This window comes from Macaca mulatta, chromosome 14, assembly GCF_049350105.2.
Source record: "Macaca mulatta isolate MMU2019108-1 chromosome 14, T2T-MMU8v2.0, whole genome shotgun sequence".
NCBI classification, from domain to species: Eukaryota; Metazoa; Chordata; class Mammalia; order Primates; family Cercopithecidae; genus Macaca; species Macaca mulatta.
In genome coordinates this window covers 13668901-13689791 of record NC_133419.1, presented here as the reverse complement: position 1 = coordinate 13689791, position 20891 = coordinate 13668901, and the positions used below count along the sequence as shown (strand labels likewise).

Below are 20891 nucleotides of genomic sequence, written 5' to 3'. Positions count from 1 at the left end.
CTAATTTACGTTCCTGCCAACAGTGTAAAAGCATTCCTATGTCTCTGCAGCATTGCCAGCATCTGTTGTTTCTTGACTTTTTAATAATCACCACTCTGACTGGTGTGAGATGGTATCTCACTGTGGTTTTGGTTTGTAGTTCTCTAATGATCAGCGAAGTTTAGCTTTTTTCCATACATTTGTTGCATAATGTCTTCTTTTGAGAAGTGTCTGTTTGTGCCTTTTGTCCACTTTTTAATGGGGTTTTTTTCTTGTAAATTTGTTTAAGTTCCTTATAGACACTGGATATTAGACCTTTGTCAGATAGATAGTTGCAAAAATTATCTCCCATTCTGTAGGTTGTCTGTTCACTCTGATGATAGTTTCTTCTGCTGTGCAGGAAGTCTTTAGTTTAACTAGATCCCATTTGTCAATTTTTGCTTTTGTTGCAATTGCTTTTGATATTTTCATCATGATATATTTGCCCATGCCTATGTCCTGAATGGTATTGCCTAGGTTTTCTTCAAGGGTTTTTGTAGTTTTCAGTTTTATAGTTAAGTCTTTAATTAACCTTGAGTTAATATTTGTATAAGGTATAAGAAACGGGTCATCCAAAAACTTCTTAAGCTGATAAGCAACTTCAGCAAAGTCTCAGATTGCAAAATCAATGTGCAAAAATCACCAGCATCCCTATACAACAACAATAGACAGGCAGAGAGCCAAATCATGAATGAACTCCCATTTACAATTGCTACAAAGGGAATAAAGTACCTAGGAATACAGCTAACAAGGGAAGTAAAAGACCCCTTCAAGGAAAACTACAAGCCACTGCTCAAGAAAATCTGTGAGAAGCCAAACAAATGGAAAAACATTCCATGCTCATGGATAGGAAGAATTAATATCATGAAAATTACCATACTGCCCAAAGTAATTTATAGATTCAATGCTATTTCCATCAAATTACCATTGACATTCTTCACATATTTAGAAAAAAAAACATTTTAAAATTCATATGGAATAAAAAAGAGCCTGTAGGGACAAGATAAAACAAATAAGGTTTTATCTTGTTAAAACACCCGCTTGCTGCAGAGATCAGCCAGAACCAGATGACTCTTTCTAGTTGTTGATTCCTCCTCCTCACAAAGAGCCCACACGGTTCACTTTGCTTAATTGTCACTTTGAGGACAATGTTTCTTCCTTTCTTTCTTTCACACTTCCCTCTTTTCCTTCATTATAGGAAGAAACTTCTCATGTATGAGAAATCACAGTCACTTTTATGAAATAGCTTATGCTGAACATTAGCCCCTCCTTCTCTGGATCCCTTGAATGGTGGAATAGTTGCCAGGCTGTGTTTTCAACTGAGGACTTCCTGTTGCCCAACACTAATGTATCCAGTGGAGATTATAAGAAAGATTAAAAGTCTTGCAAACATATGAATATTTTTTCTTTTCTATCCCAAGCATTTAAGACTTTCTTAGTACTTTTCTTAAGATAATATATGCAAAGGAAGTGATAAGTGGAGGAGGCAGAGGAATATAGTAATGGAGGAAGGAAAAGGAGATTTTGCTTACTAGCTTCTAGCTTTTGTTTTCCAGCAATCCAAAGAATAATATCTCACTAAAAAGTTTATGATACATGCTTCAGAAAGATATACCAAAAGAGAAGGGTTCCTAGAGTACAGGGTATGAGAGACATCATGGAATGGAGGGGGAAACACGATAAATAAGAGAAGGACAGATGTCCTCAGGGAATAGAAGATTCCCCTGGTCCTGAAGGAGAGAGTTGTAAAGTGGGAAATGAAAGCTGAGATGTAAGTGGGACCTGGGAAACAAAAACTCAGATAGTTGTTTTGGGTCCAAAGAGTTAAGGCCTTCCTATTCTCTAAGGAGGGATCCCTAGAACTAGAAATGCCAGGGAGAGGGTCTTGCCCATGGACCTGCAGGAATGAGAGATATTTTATGGAGAATGTGCACAGAGAGTTGTATATATTGTTAGAGAAACACCAAATGTTATCTCTAACTTCTTTGTTGTCAAACATAAATATCTGTTTTTGATCTCTGCCACAGGAACTAGGGAGCACCTCAGATGAGTGCAGAGCCAGGAAAAGATGCATCAAAATGAGTAGAAAAAGTCGTGGTATTTTACTCGTCCTAACCTCTCTCACCCTGATACAGTGAGACTTGATCTGGAGAAAACACTTAAGTCCCAGCTTCTCCCTTAGGGAGGCAAAAGGAGTGGGCCATGAGTCCAGCATTCTGGGTTTCTGGGGGGTTGCCCAAGGCACTGGTTTCTGTCTTGCCTGACTCAGAGTGCAGAGTTTGAAGGCCATGTTGGGGGCCTCTGAGAACAAAGGCAAGCACCCTGTTTCCGCACTAGGGAGATTGTAGTACTACAGGCAGACACCAGGGGGAGAAAGAGGTTCCAGGCTCCAAACAGGAAGCAAGCACACCTCTTTAACTGGGAAATGACACACACAAGCCCAGAAAAAGCTTGAAGGGCCCCTAGAATCTCTAGCTATGCTAACCAATAAAGGTCTTCCAATGTATGAAGCCAGTCTGTAATGACTGGAGGAGGTCGGGTGTATTTTTCAAATGCCTGAATCTTAATAAAAGATCACAAGGCATACAGAGAAATAGGAAAACAGGGCCCAACCAAAGGAACACAATAAATCTCCAGAAACTAACTTTAAAGAAATAAATATCTATGAGTTACATGATCTCTTATAGATATTTACACACCCATATTCATTGCAGCATTATTCATAATAGTTAAGAGGTGGAAGCAACCTCAATGTGGACCAATGGATGAATACAGAAAATGTAGTATATACATACAATGAAACTGTAAGCCGCCTTACAAAAGAGGAAATCCTATCACGTGCTACAACATGGATGAAACGTGGGGATCTTGTAACAGCCCAAGGGGTCCACTTTGCCTGCTGCCTAGACAGAACTGCTTTATCAAGAAAGAGGAATTACGATAGAGAAAGAGTAATTCACGCAGAGCCAGCTGTGTGGGAAACTGGAGTTTTATTATTACTCAAATCAGTCTCCTGGAGCATTTGGGGAGCAGAGTTTTTAAGGATAACTTGGTGGGTGGGGCGAATCCAGTGAGCCAGGGGTGCTGATTGGTCAGAGATGAAATCATAGGGAGTCGGAGCTGTCTTCTTGCACTAAATCAGTTCCTGGGTGGGGGCTAGAAGATCAGATGAGCCAGTTTATTGATCTGGGTGGTGCCAGCAGATCCATCAAGGGAAGGGTCTGCAAAATATCTCAAGCACTGATTTTACGAGCAGTTTAGGGAGGGTCAGAATCTTGTAGCCTCCAGCTGCATGACTCCTCAACCATAATTTCTAATCCTGTGGCTAATGTTTGTCCTACAAAGGCAATCTAATCCCCAGGCAAGAAGGAGGTCTGCTGTTGATCATCTTTGTTTAAACTATAAACTAAGTTTCTCCCAAAGTTAGTTCAGCCTACCCCGAGGAATGAACAAGGACAGCTTGGAGGTTAGAAGCAAGATAGAGTCAGTTAACTTAGATCTCTTCCACTGTCTCAGTCATAATTCTGCAAAGGCAGTTTCAATCTCATGCTAAGTAAAAGAAGCCATCACAAAAGACAAATACTGTATGATTCCTCTTAATAAAGAAGTTATTAAGAAATAATTCCTAGGGAGCTAGAAAAGTTATAGTTTCTCAGTGGAAATTTTCCTGTAATAAGAAGCAACCCCTGGAACCATTTCTTTTCTAACAGAAAAGGCAACTTAAAGAGCCAGGCTGGCAAGCTTTGATGTCCAAATGCTGGTGAGTAGAAACTAGGTCCACCTGAAATGGGTAACGTGGCGATTCCTGCCGTCTTCTCCTTGTCACCACATGTGCCAGTGTGATGGCCACCTCCAGATTACTCACATGTGTTCAGGACATCATGGTGACCCACATTTGCATATTAAAGGGCTAAGGTGAAAGGGCAACATGAATGACACCCCTGGTCAAACCAATCCCCTGGGCCCTATGCAAATCAGACACCACCTCTTCCAGCCTCCAATATAACCAACTACTTTTCTGTTCTACACGGGGTTTCTCTTTGTTCGGAGACCCCCTCCCTCTGTCTCTGTATGCGGGAGCTGTTTTCTTCTTTCTCTCTTCTTTCTTGCCTATTACATTATCTGCTCCTTAAAACCACTCCATGTGTCTCCATGTCGTTTATCCAAACAGCACGAGACCAAGGACCCTGGTATTCCTGTATCACTCTCATTTGAAGTATCCAAAGTAGACATAGAATGAATATGGAACAGAAAGTAGGATGGTGGTTACCAGGGACTAGGAACAGGAAGGAGAGGGGTAGTTGTTCAATGGGTGTACAATTTCAGTTTCGCAAGATGAAAAAGTTCTAGCGATTTATTACACAGCAATGTGAACATAAGTAATACTACTGATCTGTACACTAAAAAGTGGTCAAGATAATGAATTATACGTGTTTTATACAACAATTTAACATTTTAAAAATAAAAACTTAAAATTGATTTAAAGAGAATATTGCTTTGTTTCTTGCACACCTGCCTTTACACAGAAGACACAAAACCCTTTTGCTCCTAGGTCAGTGGTTCTCAACATGGATGTGAGGAGATTTTGTTCTCCCTCCATCAAGAGACATTTGACAATATCTGATGATGTTTCTTGTTCTTACGCATAGGGTGGGGTTGTGCTGGCATAGGCCAAGGATTCCAGTAAGCATCCTACAGTGCCCAGGATAGTCGCCTACCACAAAGAATTACCCCGTCCAAAATGGCATTAGTAGCTTATTTGAGAAACCTGTCCTAGCTTATTAATCAGAATGTGTTATTGATAAATAATATTATTAATCAGAATGTGTTATTGATATATAACTTCTCCCTTCTAGTTAGGTTGGTGGAGCTCAGACTCTGGAAAAAACTGGGAATGTAAAAGGCTGAATGAGTGTAAGCTGAAAGACAAGAGGAATCTTGTTTGGAACTTACTGAAGCCAAAATGGAAAAAAAGGAAGGTTGGGGGAGGAAAGACAGTCAAAAGACCACTTTTAGGTCAAATTCTGTAGGGTTCTGTGCTAAGCACCTTATACCTGTTGTTTCACATAATCCTTAAAACTCAGAAATCATTTTAAATTAAATAGCACAGACTGGAGAGGGAGTCTTTGCTTGGGTAGGCAACTTTAACTGGTTTATTAGCACATTCCCCAGAAGGGAAAGGGGGTATGATTGCTCCTGAAGAGAGACCAAAAGAGCTTTTAATCAAAGCTCAGGAGGAGAGCTGCATTCCACTGTTTCACAGATGCTGTGAGGGTGGCAAAGATGCAGGGCACCCACCGGAAACACAGCCGGCACTCTGTGAAAGGGGAAGGGGCACCAGGAGCGCGGGTGAGCGAGGCTGGAGGTGATTCTGCCCCTTCCCCAGGCTTTCTGGGTGAGTCCATTCCCCCTCTCAGACTCACTGTTAGAACTCAAGGCAAGCCAATTACATTTCGTAATGTCTGTGTCATTCTGATGCTGAGAACGAATCCAGCCTTCTGAATGGTGTTTCTTAACTCCTTTCTTCAACAGAAGAGTTAATGTGTGGAATGAAGTGCAGAACCCATGGCCCTCTGAGGTGACTGTGATGGTTCAGGTTGTGTTTCTGGGTTCATTCTGGCAGCTCCTCCAAGGAAAGGAGGAAGGAAGCTGGCAGGGTGGGGCTTTGCCATCGCCCTGGCTAGCTCTGGTTTCCTTGCCTGATACATTGAGGTCAGCTTCAAAAGAATGCCCAGCCAAGGGTTTAAAGGGCACAGTGGCTCTGTCCTCACAAAACCAGCCTGCATATGAGTTTTCATTCATTTAGGTCCTGCTGAATCTTTCCCATTTGTTCCTTCTCCATTTCAATATTTCAATACTTCCCTAGAGGGGCCCAACCTTCCTGGAGGGCAAAGATGTTGCTAGAGAAAGAAAGCAGCCAGAGGAAGAAGATGACTTTAGAGTAGGCAGCAGTTGGGCAATGATGTTGAAAGGCTGCTTTCAACCTGCCAAGAGCTTGGGGAATTAGAAAAAAAAAAAGAAAAACAAAACTAAAAAAACAAACAAACAAAAAAATTTTTAGGAAAGTTCTATATCACTATTATTAGCTGTATATTACTATATATTATTATATTATTAGCTATGTATTAGCTATATATTAAATGTTAATTGAAAGCATATTGTCATTATTGCTGTGATTATTATGGTTACTTATATACGATGGAATATTGTTATTTATCTATGTTATGATGACTAGCAATATTACTTTTATTAGTTACATATGATTGAAAGCTTCAAAGCAGCATAGGCTTTTTATAAGCATTTTTGCTCATGTTTATGACAATTCTCCAGTGTTGGTATTGCTCCTCTATTTAACACATTAGAAAAATGAGGCTCCAAGAACAGACTGGACGAATAACAGGGCACTTGTAAGTCTCAAACTGGCAATTCACACATAAAGCTCTGTGACGCCTGAACTCTCAGTCATAAGTTGGTTCTTTTTGTGATTTTCCTGAAGTTGCTAGAAGTTTATAGAAAAGGAAGTGCAGGCATATTTCACAAATTTACAACCTGTAAGTTGCACATCCTGTATGGCTGCAAACACTGGAATAAGAAAGGGCTGATGACTTTCAGAAGATGAAGGTATGTAGAAATCATTGATGGGACTATCTGAGAACCCAGACAGACTCTAGCTCCCTCCTGGGAGTTTCTGAGGACTCAGCTGGAACCAATGGCCACAGGTAGATAATGCTGAAAGTCTTTTCTCATCTCACCGTTCCCTTGATGTGACGTCATTAGAGGAGTAATTTGACTTGAAACTCATTGACAGCAGTTAAGAGACACTAGAGCACTTTGGAAATAGAGTGGGCAAATGGGAGGAGTATCTGGTTTTAACTCTGTTTCTTCTGAATTCTGACTGCATGATGTTTGTGAGTCACTTACCTAAGACTGTGTAATTAATGGGAGCAGAGGTCTTGTCTCTTCAAATGTTCTTAGGCCATTTGCACACTGGGCAGTCTGTGGGCTGAGAATGGTGCAGTGAAAAGAGATCCAAGCTGAGCTCAGCAACAAATACCACAGCCAATGTGGTCTTAATGCTAACCGGAGGAGGATCCAGGATGCGAGCCTATGTGTTATGACTCCAAGACTTGTTTTCATACCTCTACATGTAGCTGCTTCTCCAACCTGAGTAAACTCAGACACGGGCTGGCATTGCCAGGTGGGAAGGTAGGAAGTACCACTACATGTAGCTGCTTCTCCAACCTAAGTAAACTCAGACACGGGCTGGCATTGCCAGGTGGGAAGGTAGGAAGAAGTGGAATGATCTAGAGATTTATGCGGAGGCTTCAGATTCAAGGAAAGTTGAGATCCAAAACTGGCTTTACAACTTCCCAGCCGTGTGAACAGGGTTGAACAATAAGGATAACTGCAAATATTTCTTCAGCATTAACTCTATGCCACACATATATGCAGCATGTATATTACTTGCATTCATAACTCAAACTTTATTTTCAGTGTTCTTATTTATTACATGTTTTTGCTAACTTACTAACATGCAGAGCTGTGGTAAGGATTAAAACCACTGCATAAGAACTAAGAGCATGTCTAGTAAAATATGATAAACATATTTAAGATGAATGCTAATAGACAAAAAAAAATGAGCAGAGTGCAGTTGTCTAAAAAATTCATCAAATAAATGGCAATACAGTTGTTGTCAGTAGGACTGGGCAAAGAGCCATTGCTGCATATTGCAAATTTTGTGTGACCCTTTGCCTCTGGACATTGGGGCCTCTCAAGATTCACATTGCTGCCACCCTGTGATGTGTTTATTATCTATAATGGACTGTGTCAAACATTATGGAAAAATCCTCAGGAAACCAAGGTTGTGTAGTTTTCACTGTTCCATACTACCAGTTTCTTTCTCTAACAGACAGGCCAAGTCTGGACTAACTGGCAGAAACTGACTTACCAGTTTTGCAGCCAGAACCTGGGAGCTCTGTACTTTTTAAGAGCTGAATCTACTTTTTCTTCCATAGTTGGCAACACCATCATGACATCACAACCTGTTCCCAATGAGACCGTGATAGTGCTCCCATCAAATGTCATCAACTTCTCCCAAGCAGAGAAACCCGAACTCACCATCCAGGGGCAGGATAGCCTGAAGACACGTCTACAGGCAGAAGTCAAAGTTATTGGGGTAAATCTAATTCAGAACATGTTGGAGAGGGGTTGGGGGAAGCGGGAAGAGATGATGTATGTCTTGGGACTGGTCATCTGTCCTGAGTGTGGAGACCCTTAAGTTTTACCAGAGGGACTTTGGAGTAGAAGCCATTTGGAGAAAACTGTCCCAGAACTTTTCCACAAGAGGTTGTCTTAGAAATGTTTTTTCCCTTATTCTGAAGATGAGGAACTGATTTTCTGTTGTTGTCTTTGTCTTGTTGCAGTACAGTGCTTCTCTATATTTTCTTTTACAAAAGTAATGGTGGTAAATAATTATACATTGTATATACATTTTTCTGTATTTCACAACTGCCTGCTTAATAATCCACACTGATTCTTTGCAAGGAATTTTTCCCTTACTGTAAACTACAGAAAAAATCTACTTTCTCTCCCTCTTTTCTCCTTACCTTTTTGAGAATGGAAATGATATTCACCTTTTGTTTGTCTGTTTCTCCTCTCATCCAGAGTTTATTAAAGAAGCTGTATTGCATGAAGGGAGGAGAGAAAGAAGGGATCTATCTTGGATTGGGAGGGAAACGCAGAGTTTTGGTTTCTAGAATTGCCTCTGCACTTATGTGATCTGAGGTGAGGCACTCCATTTGACTGGATTTCAGGGCCTGGTGGGACTGGTTTCCTTGCCTCATGTACTATCACATGGGTTTCTGTGAGGCTCATGTGACATAAGGTCTAGAAAACTTCTTGGTAAATGATAATAGAGCTGTGAATCTCTGAGGTGGACGTCCAGGAGGGAAACTACCTCCTAAGACAGAGCTTCCGTTAGACGTGAGAGCATGCAGTATTTGGTTTCTGTCCCTGTTAGTTTGCTAAGGGTGATGGCTTCTGAATGATGAGAACACACGGACACGTAGAAGGGGACAATGCACACTGGGGCCTTTCGGGGGGTGGATGATGGGAGGAGGGAGAGGATCAGGAAAAATAACCAATGGGTACTAGGCTTAATACCTGGGTGATGAAATAATCTGTACAACAAACCCCCATGACACAAGTTTACCTATGTAACAAACCTGCACTTTTACCCTTGAACTTAAAATAAAAGTTAAAAATAAAAAATAGAGCTTCCAGAACTTCAGCTTTTGGTTTGTGAACAGCAGTTTCCAAGGAGGTGACCAGAGGGGCAAATTCCATGGCCAGTGGAGTCTGGGAGATGAGGGGAAGGACTTCTGAACCGCCAATCCTTCAGAGAAAGTGAGGGCTTCCAGGTGCCCCCCGTTCTCAGAGAGGTAGAAAGAGAGTTACTAGTCATGGACTCAGAAGTCCTGAGAACTGGGAAAGCAAATCCCAGCAGCTGCTCTGAGCTGGAAGCAGGCGCCGTGAGCAGACCAGGGCCTGAGAGGCAGAAATGCAGACGCCTTCCTGAGCACCTGCCAGACACCGAGACTGTGGCTTCTGTGGCAGAGCCGCACACCCTCCAGGGTGTCTTTTCATGTTTCTCACTCCAGTTTCCACAGGGTTTGTATCCTCACTGGGATCCTGCAGAAGGCGATAATGCATTAGCGCCATGGGAGAGGCAAAAAAGTCCTGTTTTTTTGTTTGTTGTTTGTTTGTTTGTTTTTGACATGGAGTCTCACTCTGTCACCCAGTCTGGAGTGCAATGCCACAATCCCAGCTCACTGCAACCTCCGTCTCCCGGTTCAAGCGATTCTCCTGTCTCAGCCTCCAGAGTAGCTGAGATTATAGGTGCACACCACCACGCCCGGCTGATTTTTGTATTTTTAGTAGAGACGGGGTTTCACTGTGTTGGCCAGGCTGGTCTCGAACTCCTGACCTCAGGTGATCCACCCACCTTGGCCTCCCAAAGTGCTGGGATTACAGGCGTGAGCCACCGTGCCCAGCCTGGCCATGTCTTTACAAATGCTGGTTTTAATCCTCAATCTTCCTTTCTCTTTCCACAGACTATCCAGATCTTGTGTGGTGTGAAGGTATTGAGCTTGGGAATCATTTTGGCATCTGCTTCCTTCTCTCCAAATTTTACCCAAGTGATTTCTATGCTGTTGAAGTCTGCTTACCCATTCATAGCACCCTTGTTGGTGAGTAGTTTCTGAGGAGGGAAGCATGGGGCAAAGAGGGGAGGGAGATGTCAATAGCGTAAACTCTACACCTGCCACCTTGCTATGTTTGATCTGCCGGGAGCAAGGAGTCGATGGTGAAACTTGCTCTCTTGTGTGTGTAGTTCAGGGAGGATTGAGTGGGGTAGGATGGCAGGGCGTTCCTGATTTTACATCAATTTCTTATCAGACTCAAATATGCATTTCTTTTGAAGATCATCTTATTTTTCACCTTATCATCTTGAGCTATGATGAAGCTAGTGACTTCTCTCTGGGTTTAGGCAAAACATTCGTGAATTAGGATAAAGTTGGGAAGGAACTTTTTATATTAAAAAAAAAGCATCAGTGGAAAACATCATACACTCACAGAGAAACCACACAGATGCTTGTGGGACCGTGGAGGAAGGGGAACTGACACCTCTGAGCATTTTGAAAATGCTTTTACTGCATTGACGGATTCCCAGGGAAGGCTGAGCAGATGTCTGTGTCCCAGTGATGGTCTGGAAATTCCTCTGAAATAGCTGCAGCTCTGGGGTTTCAAAACGACTTAGTAGTCCTTTTCTCAAAGAACTGCTTTCTCTTAGATTGAGGCTTTCTCATAATTAAGCTTCTCCTTAAAAGATGTTTTTTCCTTCAACTTCCTGCACCTCAGTACCCGTCATTAGCCCTTGTTTTACATTTGTTTATTTGATGCATCAGGAAGTTCACCTGTTTGTCTATCATATCCATTTGTCTTCTTTTATTAACAGAAGTTTCATTTGGATTTGGATCTCACCGGTTTTCCACAAATGACATTTTTTCTATGTCAAGATCCATGCAAGGCTACTACATTACACTGCATTACATTTGGTCATGATGTCTCAGGCTCCTCTAGACTTTCTCAGATTTTCCTTTTGCTTGAGGACTTTGGTAGTTTGAAGTAGTACTGGCTGCGAATTTTATAGAATGTTCCTAAATTGGGGTTTGTCTGATATTTTTCTGATGTTTAGAAAATGGTGCTTTACCTCTGCTGTCCTCAGCCAAAAATTCACCCAAGTCTAAACATCAGAAAAATATCAGCGTGTTGTCACTGACACAATTTACCTTGATCATGGAGCTTTACTGAAGCCAAAATGGGGAAGAAAGGAAGGTTGTGGGAGGAAAGACAGTCAACAGACCACTGTTGGTTTCTCCTCTGTAAAGGTTCCTCCTTTGTAAAGTTACTACAACTAACTACTAAAGTTACTATTGCTTTCTCCGCTGTAAAGTTACTAATTCTTTCCTTCCTCTTTCTATAACCCATTCTTTAAAGGCAAGTCACTAAGCACAGTCCACCTTTGAAGAGGCATCTAGTCCATATTTTATAGACTTGGCATTTGTCTATATAGACAAGTAACTAAATGCCTGGGTTACAGGAATCACAATTTTTCTTTGGTGTTTGTCCCCCTTTCTTCTAACTGTCAAAGAATGTTCTGTTCCTTAATGGCTCTAAATCTGTAGATCATGAATACTCTAGAGGATGAAAAAAAATTTCTTTCATTTTGTAAACACAACCTTGAAAGTTTCTGCCATCCATTCCTGTCTTTCCTTCTGTTCTCCTTGACCATTTTACCTTAGCCTGGGGAGCCAGCAATGTAAGATCCATGTCTCTGACCTCCCATATCTGTTAGCTTTTCCCGTCTTTTATTTTCTTTTAAAGAAGACCTAGTAACAACACTTTTCTGCTCTTCCAAAAAATTGAAGAGGAGGGAATACTTCCAAACTCATTTTATGAGGCCAGCATTATCTTGATATCAAAGCCAGATAAAAACATTACAAGAAATCTACAAGTTAATATCCCTAATGAACATTGATGCAAAAATCTTCAACAAGATCCTAGCAAACTGAATTCAACCACATATTAAAAGGATCATTCACCATGATCAAGTGAGATTTATATCAGAAGTACAAGGATGGTTCAACATATATAATCAAATGTGATGCATCACATTAATATAACGATGGACATAAACCACATGATTCTCTCCAATTCTTTTCTCTTTCCATACCATTGTTTTCATGTCCTTCTCTAAAGAACATCTTAAGCCAAAATTTTCTCATTTCATTAAGAAAACGAATATTATTTCCTGGCTGTTAAGATCCTCATTTTGTTTATTTGGATCTATTTCTGCTATCTTTTTTTTTCTGTTGCTATCTGAAAACTATAGGGGCAAACAGGATAAATCTATGTCTTTAAATGGATATTACCTCATTGATCATTTGTTCCCCAGGGTTTTTCCCATGAGTTTTCTATAAATATTGTGGTAGTAACATCGCAATTACTCTCTACATGGAAACTGACCTCATCATTTTCTCTTTTATCTCAGTTTGTCATCTCTGGCTCTCTATCAATTATCACAGAGAAAAGGTTAACCAAACTTTTGGTAAGTATAAGAACTATAACCCACAACCCAATGGATCAAAATGAAACTTAGACAGAACTCGTTAAGGTCAGTCTTTCTACTTTGAAAAGTTGAAACTCAGTTCCAGAGCAGTCAGTTGTTAGAGTTAGGAGCCAGGCCTGGAACCTCTGTGTCCTTGTTCAGAGCACATTTCTCCAATTATTGCACCCTACATCAAAGTCTGCATTCAAGGAATTATAATGTCCCTTCAGCCAGTGTCCAAGAATCTATCACAGAAAAATTGTGCTTATTTATGATGCTGTTTTGGTGACAATTGGCCTTCAAATTTAGGTTTTCAACGGCAAGGGAGCTGACAGTGTTATAAAGAGGCCTATTTGTTGGGGTTCACTCTTTAAGCCCAGGTGTTACCACCCTTGAAAAAATCGAGTCAACGTGCTGTTTATGTGCAGTACTATCTCTCATTCTTTCATCTATCTCACCAGAAATACTTTTATTTTGTTTGAGTATAAATTCTTGCACCCTAAAAGTTGTCCTTAGTCATTTGTATTGGCTAAGAAAAAAAAAAAGCTTTACCTGCCTTTATCCCTTATTCCAGCAAAAACTAGAGTTGGAAGTGGTAGGGAGAGAAAAGCTGGATTATAACAAGATGTGTTTCTTGTCTGTAAAGTTTCATTAAGTCTTCACTCAATCCTATATCCCTCAAAGGATTGATGTTGGAGATTATGTGAGAGAATGTCATATCATTTAATTGCACAGAAACTCAATTTGGAAACTCTGGCTACAAAAATCTCCCAAAGCCAATGAGGAAGTTAGAGAGAATGCCCAGAAAAATGCCAGTTGTTCTTTCTTTCCCTCGTTGGTATTTAATTATTATTTGGAACCCTCAGTTACGATCCAGACCACTAGATCTGTGCTGTGCAATATAACTGTCTATGATGGAAATGAAATGTAACTTTCTATGATGATGGAAATGCACTACAGCTGCACTGTACAACATGGCAGTCACATGTGGCTATTGACGATGTAAAATATGGATAGTGCAACTGAATTTTAAATTTTAATTAATTTTACTTCAAATATAGGTTGCCCATGTGGCTACTGGCAACCATACTGAATAGCCTCGTACAAGAGTAATGTTTTCAAACTTTTAGGAGGAAATAGATGGGCCTCTTACTCCAGAGAACAGTCCCACAGTGAACATGCAGGAAGCTCAAGGATGCAGGACGTGGTCTCGGGGTGGGCTCACACTCACCAGAAACATCGAGGCCTTAGTGAGTTCTACTCTTGTCACACATTGTACCAGCCCTTTCTGAGATTGAGGAAGAGTGCCATCTCAAGACAAATCTAGCTTATTCTAAGAAATATATACTCTAGGCATCAAGACTACTATTGGCTACTAGGAGGCCCAAGAGTATAGAGTCAGTCATTATGTTGGGAAATTGGGGCCCCAGAGCATCAACTGGTGAGTTCCTAAAAGAAGAAGTGCCCATATGGGATTAAATAACTCTCTACTGTACGGCTGTGGGGTGTGCCCTGGAGCCTGCCTACCTGTAACTATAGCTTTCAGAAGGCTCTTAGCTCAATTCTCTTTTCTGTGTGAGTTGGAGTAAAGGAAGTCACTTCTGAGGTCGGTTTATTTACTCCCTTCGTTTCATAAATGTAGAAATGAGAACCAGTGTGGGAACTAAAACCAAGAAACTGAGTACCCAAGGGAACAAGCTAGGTCAAGTCTATATTGTGACCTCAATTTTCTGACATACAATCTAGACCTTTTTCCTGTACTTCCCACTGCCTCCCACACATTACACCATCCTTGGGCCTGTACCTAGACCTCTGCCCACAACCAACCCATACTGCACTCAATGTGGCCAATCATATGCCTGCCCAGGTTCCAGGGCCTGCCTGAGACTCAGAACCATCCCCTCACTCATCCTTAAGAGGTGTGCTTTTGAGAGAGGCAATGGGCATTCAAGAGTGAGCTATTAGGTTGGTGCAAATATAACTGCAGTTTTGCCATTGAAAGTAGTGGCAAAAACCGAAATTACTTTTGCACCATGCTAATACACCATCCACCTTTTCTGTATGGTTGATGCTTGCACGAGGGATTTCTGAGTTGGCCAAGAAAGAAACTGCATCTGGTACATTGCCACTTTGCTTTTGGTCACACTCATAGTAATTTTCCAGGCAAGCCTAGTGGAGGCCCTGCTATCTGTCCCAGGGAAAGAATTTAGGAGAGTAACATTCTCTACCACACCACTGAGGTCCTGTTTAAGGGGAACCAGTTCATATATTCATTCATTCAGCCAAGTTTTACGTTGCAGATTCTGAGATTTTTGCTGGACAATGGAGAGGCATACAGCAAGAAACGATCCTTCCCAGCCTTCCTGAGGGAGACAGATAAGGGAATAACTTGCAATGTAATGGCAAAAAGGGGTGAGAGAAATTCACAGCTCATTGGGAATGATCCTTAACCAGCATGTCTCTTTCAGGTGCATAGCAGCCTGGCTGGAAGCATTCTGAGTGCTCTGTCCGCCCTGGTGGGTTTCATTCTCCTGTCTGTCAACCTGGCTGCATTAAATCCCGCCTCACTGCAGTGTGAGTTGGACAAAAGGAATATACCAACCAGACTTCTTTCTTATGATGATTATAATTTGCCTTACACCACGGACTGCTACAAAGCCAAAGCCAGTCTGGCTGTAAGCATTTTTTAGATGGGGTGTTCTAATTTTATGAGGTTTCTGAAAGCCTTGATTTCTTATTATTCCTTCCTTTGAAAATCTCTCTGTTAATTCTGGTTCGGGCATATGGAGGAAGGCCAGGGTTATGTAAATCAAAGGAGGACTGCATGGATGAGATTAAGGGGATTACATACTAATAGAGTGGAATTGAAAATGTCAAATAAGGTTGATGATGAAAAACTAAAACTTATTGTTTGTAGAGTTTCTTAATTATTAAACTAATCTAATTTTGGAGGCATAAATTACAAGTTTGTCAAACTGAGAATGTTGGTACATAGAGTGGTGAATTCAGATTGGCAAACAGAGCAGAAAGATCTGGGTGATCAGAAAATGCCAACAAGGAAATGTGGTATGTGTGTGTGGTAGGGGGTCAGTTTGGTCTAAAAAGACATCAGACTAAAGACGAAGAAACAGAATAGGAAATAGGGGGTTAGATGGTAAGGGCTTCTCCTTCTAATGATTACAATAATGAATAATACTAATCAGGTGAGACGGTAACATTATTATTGCTTTTTGTTATAGCTGAAAGAAGTGTGATACATTAAATCAGGAGATAAGAAATACAGGGAGTCACGGGGTCAGGAGATCGAGACCATCCTGGCTAACACGGTGAAACCCCATCTCTACTAAAAATACAAAAAATTAGCCGGGCGAGGTGGCGGGCGCCTGTGGTCCCAGCTACTCGGGAGGCTGAGGCAGGAGAATGGCGTGAACCCAGGAGGCAGAGCTTGCAGTGAGCCGAAATTGCACCACTGCACCCCTGCCTGGGTGACAGAGTGAGACTCCATCTCAAAAAAAAAAAAAAAAAAAAAAAATACAGGGAAATGGAGAGTGTAACTGATAATTATTGCAGGAGAATTCTCTCTTTGGAAGAAGAAAAACAATTAAGTTTGGCTAACAGAAATAGTATGTCTGAAGTTGAAAGATTAAGGGGTATGTGCATGGTCAGCAATACACTGAGAGGAAAACAGGCAACATAAAAGTAAAGAAGTTGCAGAATATTTATTGTCCTGCAATCATAAAAATGAGATCAGCCAAAAATTCAGCTGGAAGATGGACGCATAGAAAGGTCTGGTCAAAGTCATGCTTGTACAGCATCCATTATAAAGTAGGCCTTCCTCCCAAGGTAATGGTATAATGAGGAAAAAGTACATGCAAATGAGGCTGACAGTAATTGGCACAAATTAACACCGGGCACAGCCAATTCTACCTTGGGAAAAATTCTGGAGAGAAATTTGAGAGAAATTTGGTAGTGATAAAGATGATGGGATGATTTTACATTGGAAATAAGAGAGCTTCTGTTGAGCTTGCTTGCTGGAACTATTTCTAAGGTAATGGACACAAGGTGTATCTTCTCTTTAACTGTGTGTAAATACCACAAAACAAAAGTTCATGTGATCAAATTATCTCCCTTTATTATCAGATGGCCAGTTCTACACAAAGAATGTCTCAGGACAGAAATGGTAGAACCCATCCTTGTGAGTTGATGTTGGTGATTAGCAACTCTGACAGTTTACTACCTTCACGGTTTTTTTCCAAGTCTTAAAGCCACCAAATAAATAAATAAATAAAATAAAAAATAAACAACAATAAAAATAAAAAACATCCAAAGGGGTTCGGAGACATAGACAGGGATGTCAATACTGAATTTTACAAAGGGCTTACACAGCCAAAACCTCCTTGATCCTCACAAATCTCTGAGAAATAAATGTTAGTAGGCGTGTTTGATACATGAGGAAACAGGAGCCAGAGAAAGAGAGAGACTTGTCCAGGCTTACACAGCTACTCAACAGTAAAGGTGAGACTAGAACGGAGCTGCTGATTCTCAGTCCTGGTAGTTATTACACCACTCTGCTCTCTTACTGAGTGAACAATGTCATCACAACTATCTACGTCTCAAAGAAGTAAGACACAAGAGGATGGAGTGGATTAGTTGATGTAGTTACTACTCATCTTCCCTTCTCAAGCAAATGAATGAGTGAAGGAGTTGAATTAAGACATTTGTGAGGAGGAGCAGTTTTGTTTTCCTGATGGTGTCGTTACTTCATTCTCTAACAGTTGAGGTGGTCTTCTTCTCTGTGGTCACCTCTCAGCTAGGCATGAAAGCTTCAGCTGACCCAAGCACCACCGATATTTTATTTCTTGACTTTCAGGGAACTCTGTCTCTGATGCTGATTTGCACTCTGCTGGAATTCTGCCTAGCTGTGCTCACTGCTGTGCTGCGGTGGAAACAGACTCTGTCTGACTTCCCTGGGTGAGTGCGCTGGCCAGCCTCGCTTAATCTTGCCTAGTGTATCTTATCTCTGCACTGTGTTGAGTACATCACCAAGAGTGGCAGAAGGAACAATCAGCCAGTCATGAGATACACATGGGAGGTCGTTTAAATGGTGATGGAAGACAGAGAAGAAAAGCAGATTGGCAATTGAGTAGCTGACAAGCTGAGAGTTCACTGGATATGAAAATAGTTCAAATGAGAAATCAACTGGTTCAATTTCCCATTTTGTCAATGAAGGGAATGAGACTCTGGGAAGTTAAATGACTTGCCTGGCATTATACTATGAGTTTGTGCCTGTGCTGAGGACACTAGAACCGGGCTTGCCTCCCTTCTAAGCAGAAACAATTTCTGCCACAACCCCTAGTCTCTTTAATAGTATTGACTTGGTAAAGGGCCTTTACACATGTGACTGGATCCAGTGAATGTCTTATGCTTTGCTTTTCCTTCTGGTGATTTTAAAATTCTTTTTCCTTTTAAAAGATATATTAAAAATGTACTGTTGAATCAAATTCCAAGAGATACCACCCCTACGGACTTATGGCTTTTTTTAACTGAATTTGAAAGCCTTGATTTATCCAGAATTTTATTATAGAGAATAGAATGAAGACTAGACTGATAAATTGCAATTATTTGAAGAACCTAGTGATCTGTTCTACTTATCTTGGATTAGCTAAGAATTCTATGTATACAGTTGGAAAAATGGCATATATACATCTATCTTGAACCTGAGTAAAGTCTGAAGACCTAACATACTTTGTTTCTTCTAGAGTGTGCTTTTCCTGCCTCACAGTTACTCCTGTCCCCAAAGATGACTCATGATGCTGGATATGAAGAGCTATTGACTTCTTGGGGAAAAAAGGGAGAAATATTAATTGGAAAGTTGATTTTTATGATAATATGGAAAACCTAACCATTATAAAAAGGTGAACTTGAGTTTCCTAAATGTAAGCATTTAAAGTAATGAGTATTTGTTTTAAAAAAGTATTTCACTGTCATTTATGATATGTGTTCATTGGGGGATCTCTTGGTTTGCCTGATATTGACTTCAGCAAAAGCGCGGGGCTGTAAATTACCATTTACTAGGCTAGCCAAATAGTCTTAGACATGTCCCAGAAAACTAGGCAGAATGATGATTCAATGGATCATGGTGAAGCAAGGGATACAGCTTTTTCTTATACCCCTCAATTGTCAACAGGAGTTAACTGATTTGCTGTGGTGCTCAGACTCTTTTGTCACAGGTGCTACTGATTTATCCCATGTATTTTACTCATTAGTGCATAAAGGCAAACCCCATAATGAAGTCTCAGAGTGTTTGAAGGTAGCTGGCTTCAAAATAAAATCTTTGAGTGCATACTTTATTTTAATACTTATTTTGTTGTTTTTTCCTTTAAACACAGAATAAATCAACAATGACAGACATAAACCCAAATTTTAACTCAATTTTCTCCTCACCAATATTCAAACAAAACTAGTGAGTGAACAAATGCTAACCAGGAATACTTATCTGTTATGAAGAGACAACCAGTTCATACTTATTTCCTTATTTCAAAATAAGAAAGACTAATTGTTCGAGTATAAATGTTAAGCCTCACCTCGCTCATGCACGCACACACACACGTGTAAAAAAGTATTTCAGTTTTACATGAGCTCCATTTCTTTGAAAGATGTCGTCATATTTCCCTTGCTCTGACCCTCTATAGCAGGGGTCATACTTCATGCTCAGTGTATCAGATATCCTGATACTCAGAGAGTTTCTCTGCTCTTTTTTTCCAGTCTCAAATGGAACTGTCAGTTTCTTTGATTTTAGCTTTATCTTTAAATTCTGATTCATTATGTCTTCTCCCTGTCCTTTGCACCCCCCACTGACACACACCATTTCTTTCATTTATTTGCCTATTGTGGACATTCAACTTTTATTGATACTTATTGGATACCAGACACTATGCTTGATGCCAGGGCTACCAAAGTGAATAAGATACATGATTAGGCTTCAAGATATTTATAGGCAAATGAGGAAAACAGAGATGACAATGAAATTAAGGATATATACAGGACATTAACTGTTACGTGAGCACAGAATAAAGAATATCATCTTCTGCCTAAAAGAATGTAAACAGGCGTGTGTGAGAGAGAGAAAGAGAGAGAGAGGGAGAGAAAGAGAAAAGACAGAATGTCCTTCCTTTGAAAATCCACCTCCCCACTATTAATCACATGGTGCCACCTTCTGCCAAGGAGAGGACCACTGAAGCATTGTCATTTGTCTGGGATAATACCAGAGGTTCATTGTCTCATGCCAAGAAAATTGAAGACATGGACACACAAGGAGTGAGTTAAGAGCAGAAGTTTAATGGCTAAAAGAAAGAAGAGAGCTTCCTCTTGCAGAGGAAGGGGTCCTGAATGGGTTTCTGGGTTTGGGGCAAGATGAGGTTGGTTTTATAGATGAGTTTGAGGAGGCTGTGTCTGATTTACATCAGACATAGTAGATTGGTTGGACCAGGTGTGCCATTTACATAGCATGGGAAGTGCTGGCCATCCCACCCTAATATTTTATTATGCAGATGGGGTCTCCACCTGGCCAGCACCATATTGCCTGCTTTTTTGTTGCACACATGGTAACAAAGAAAAGGGAAGAGGGAACCTCCATGTTTAATATACCTGGCTTCCAAGTTCCCCTTTCTATTGGCACAGCTGCTGGCATTCACCTTTGCAAGCTTCCAGCTTGCTTATCTATTCTTGCAGCTTGATTTTTCAGGCTGCTTTTGCTAGACAAGAAATGATTTGGGGGCTGCGTTTTAATAAAAGGAAAATCTTACTGAGAACTCCCTTACCCTCACTAGGTGCTTAAGTAATTTCTTTTTAGCTCCTGTATTATTTCTCCCCTTAGGAGTAGTAACCCTAATTGCTGTTAGGGGGTGTTGGATAATGGCTCTTTCTGGCTACTTCCTGCTGAAAATGGGGCATCGAGTGGGGACAGCAGCTAGGGCTCCTCCTGAGTTCAATCTAAGTGTCCTCAGAAGAAAGGCGTGTCCATGTGTGGTTCTGCCTGCAGCACCATTTAAAGTTTGACTGCTTCTAGGCCAGAAGAGATAAATTTTACAAGAAGGTTTAGAATACAGGGTTTGAATATGAGTGTTAAGATTACCATTATTAGTAGGGGTACTATAGGCCATAACCATGCCAGTAGACTTTGATACCTGTTAGCCATTTTAATGGA

At 40.8% G+C, this 20891-nt stretch overlaps 1 protein-coding gene across 3 annotated transcripts; it reads left to right on the top strand.

Moving 5' to 3' along the window:
- The first annotated feature begins 5212 nt into the window (after positions 1–5212).
- Positions 5213–19035, top strand: MS4A6E (membrane spanning 4-domains A6E). Of its 3 annotated transcripts, none has more exons than XM_077962773.1 (7): positions 5213–5413; positions 8034–8194; positions 10131–10265; positions 12629–12685; positions 15154–15360; positions 17556–17656; positions 18445–19035. In XM_077962773.1, exons 1-7 carry the CDS (start codon positions 5302–5304, stop codon positions 18494–18496), a joined length of 825 nt encoding a protein of 274 aa, XP_077818899.1. In that variant the 5' UTR covers positions 5213–5301; the 3' UTR covers positions 18497–19035. The 3 variants fall into 3 exon arrangements, with proteins under 3 accessions (XP_077818899.1, XP_077818901.1, XP_077818900.1); XM_077962775.1 differs by lacking the exon at positions 5213–5413 and adding an exon at positions 6568–6639; XM_077962774.1 differs by lacking the exon at positions 5213–5413 and adding an exon at positions 6606–6737.
- The last annotated feature ends 1856 nt before the right edge of the window (positions 19036–20891 follow it).

Bases quoted from the DNA above. Each gene is read 5' to 3' on its own strand.
- MS4A6E (XM_077962773.1), top strand. From the start codon at position 5,302: ATGCAGGGCACCCACCGGAAACACAGCCGGCACTCTGTGAAAGGGGAA. The intron at 12,686-15,153 runs GTAAGTATAAGA...TGTCTCTTTCAG, and splicing joins AAAGGTTAACCAAACTTTTG to GTGCATAGCAGCCTGGCTGG. The intron at 17,657-18,444 runs GTGAGTGCGCTG...TGTTTCTTCTAG, and splicing joins ACTCTGTCTGACTTCCCTGG to AGTGTGCTTTTCCTGCCTCA.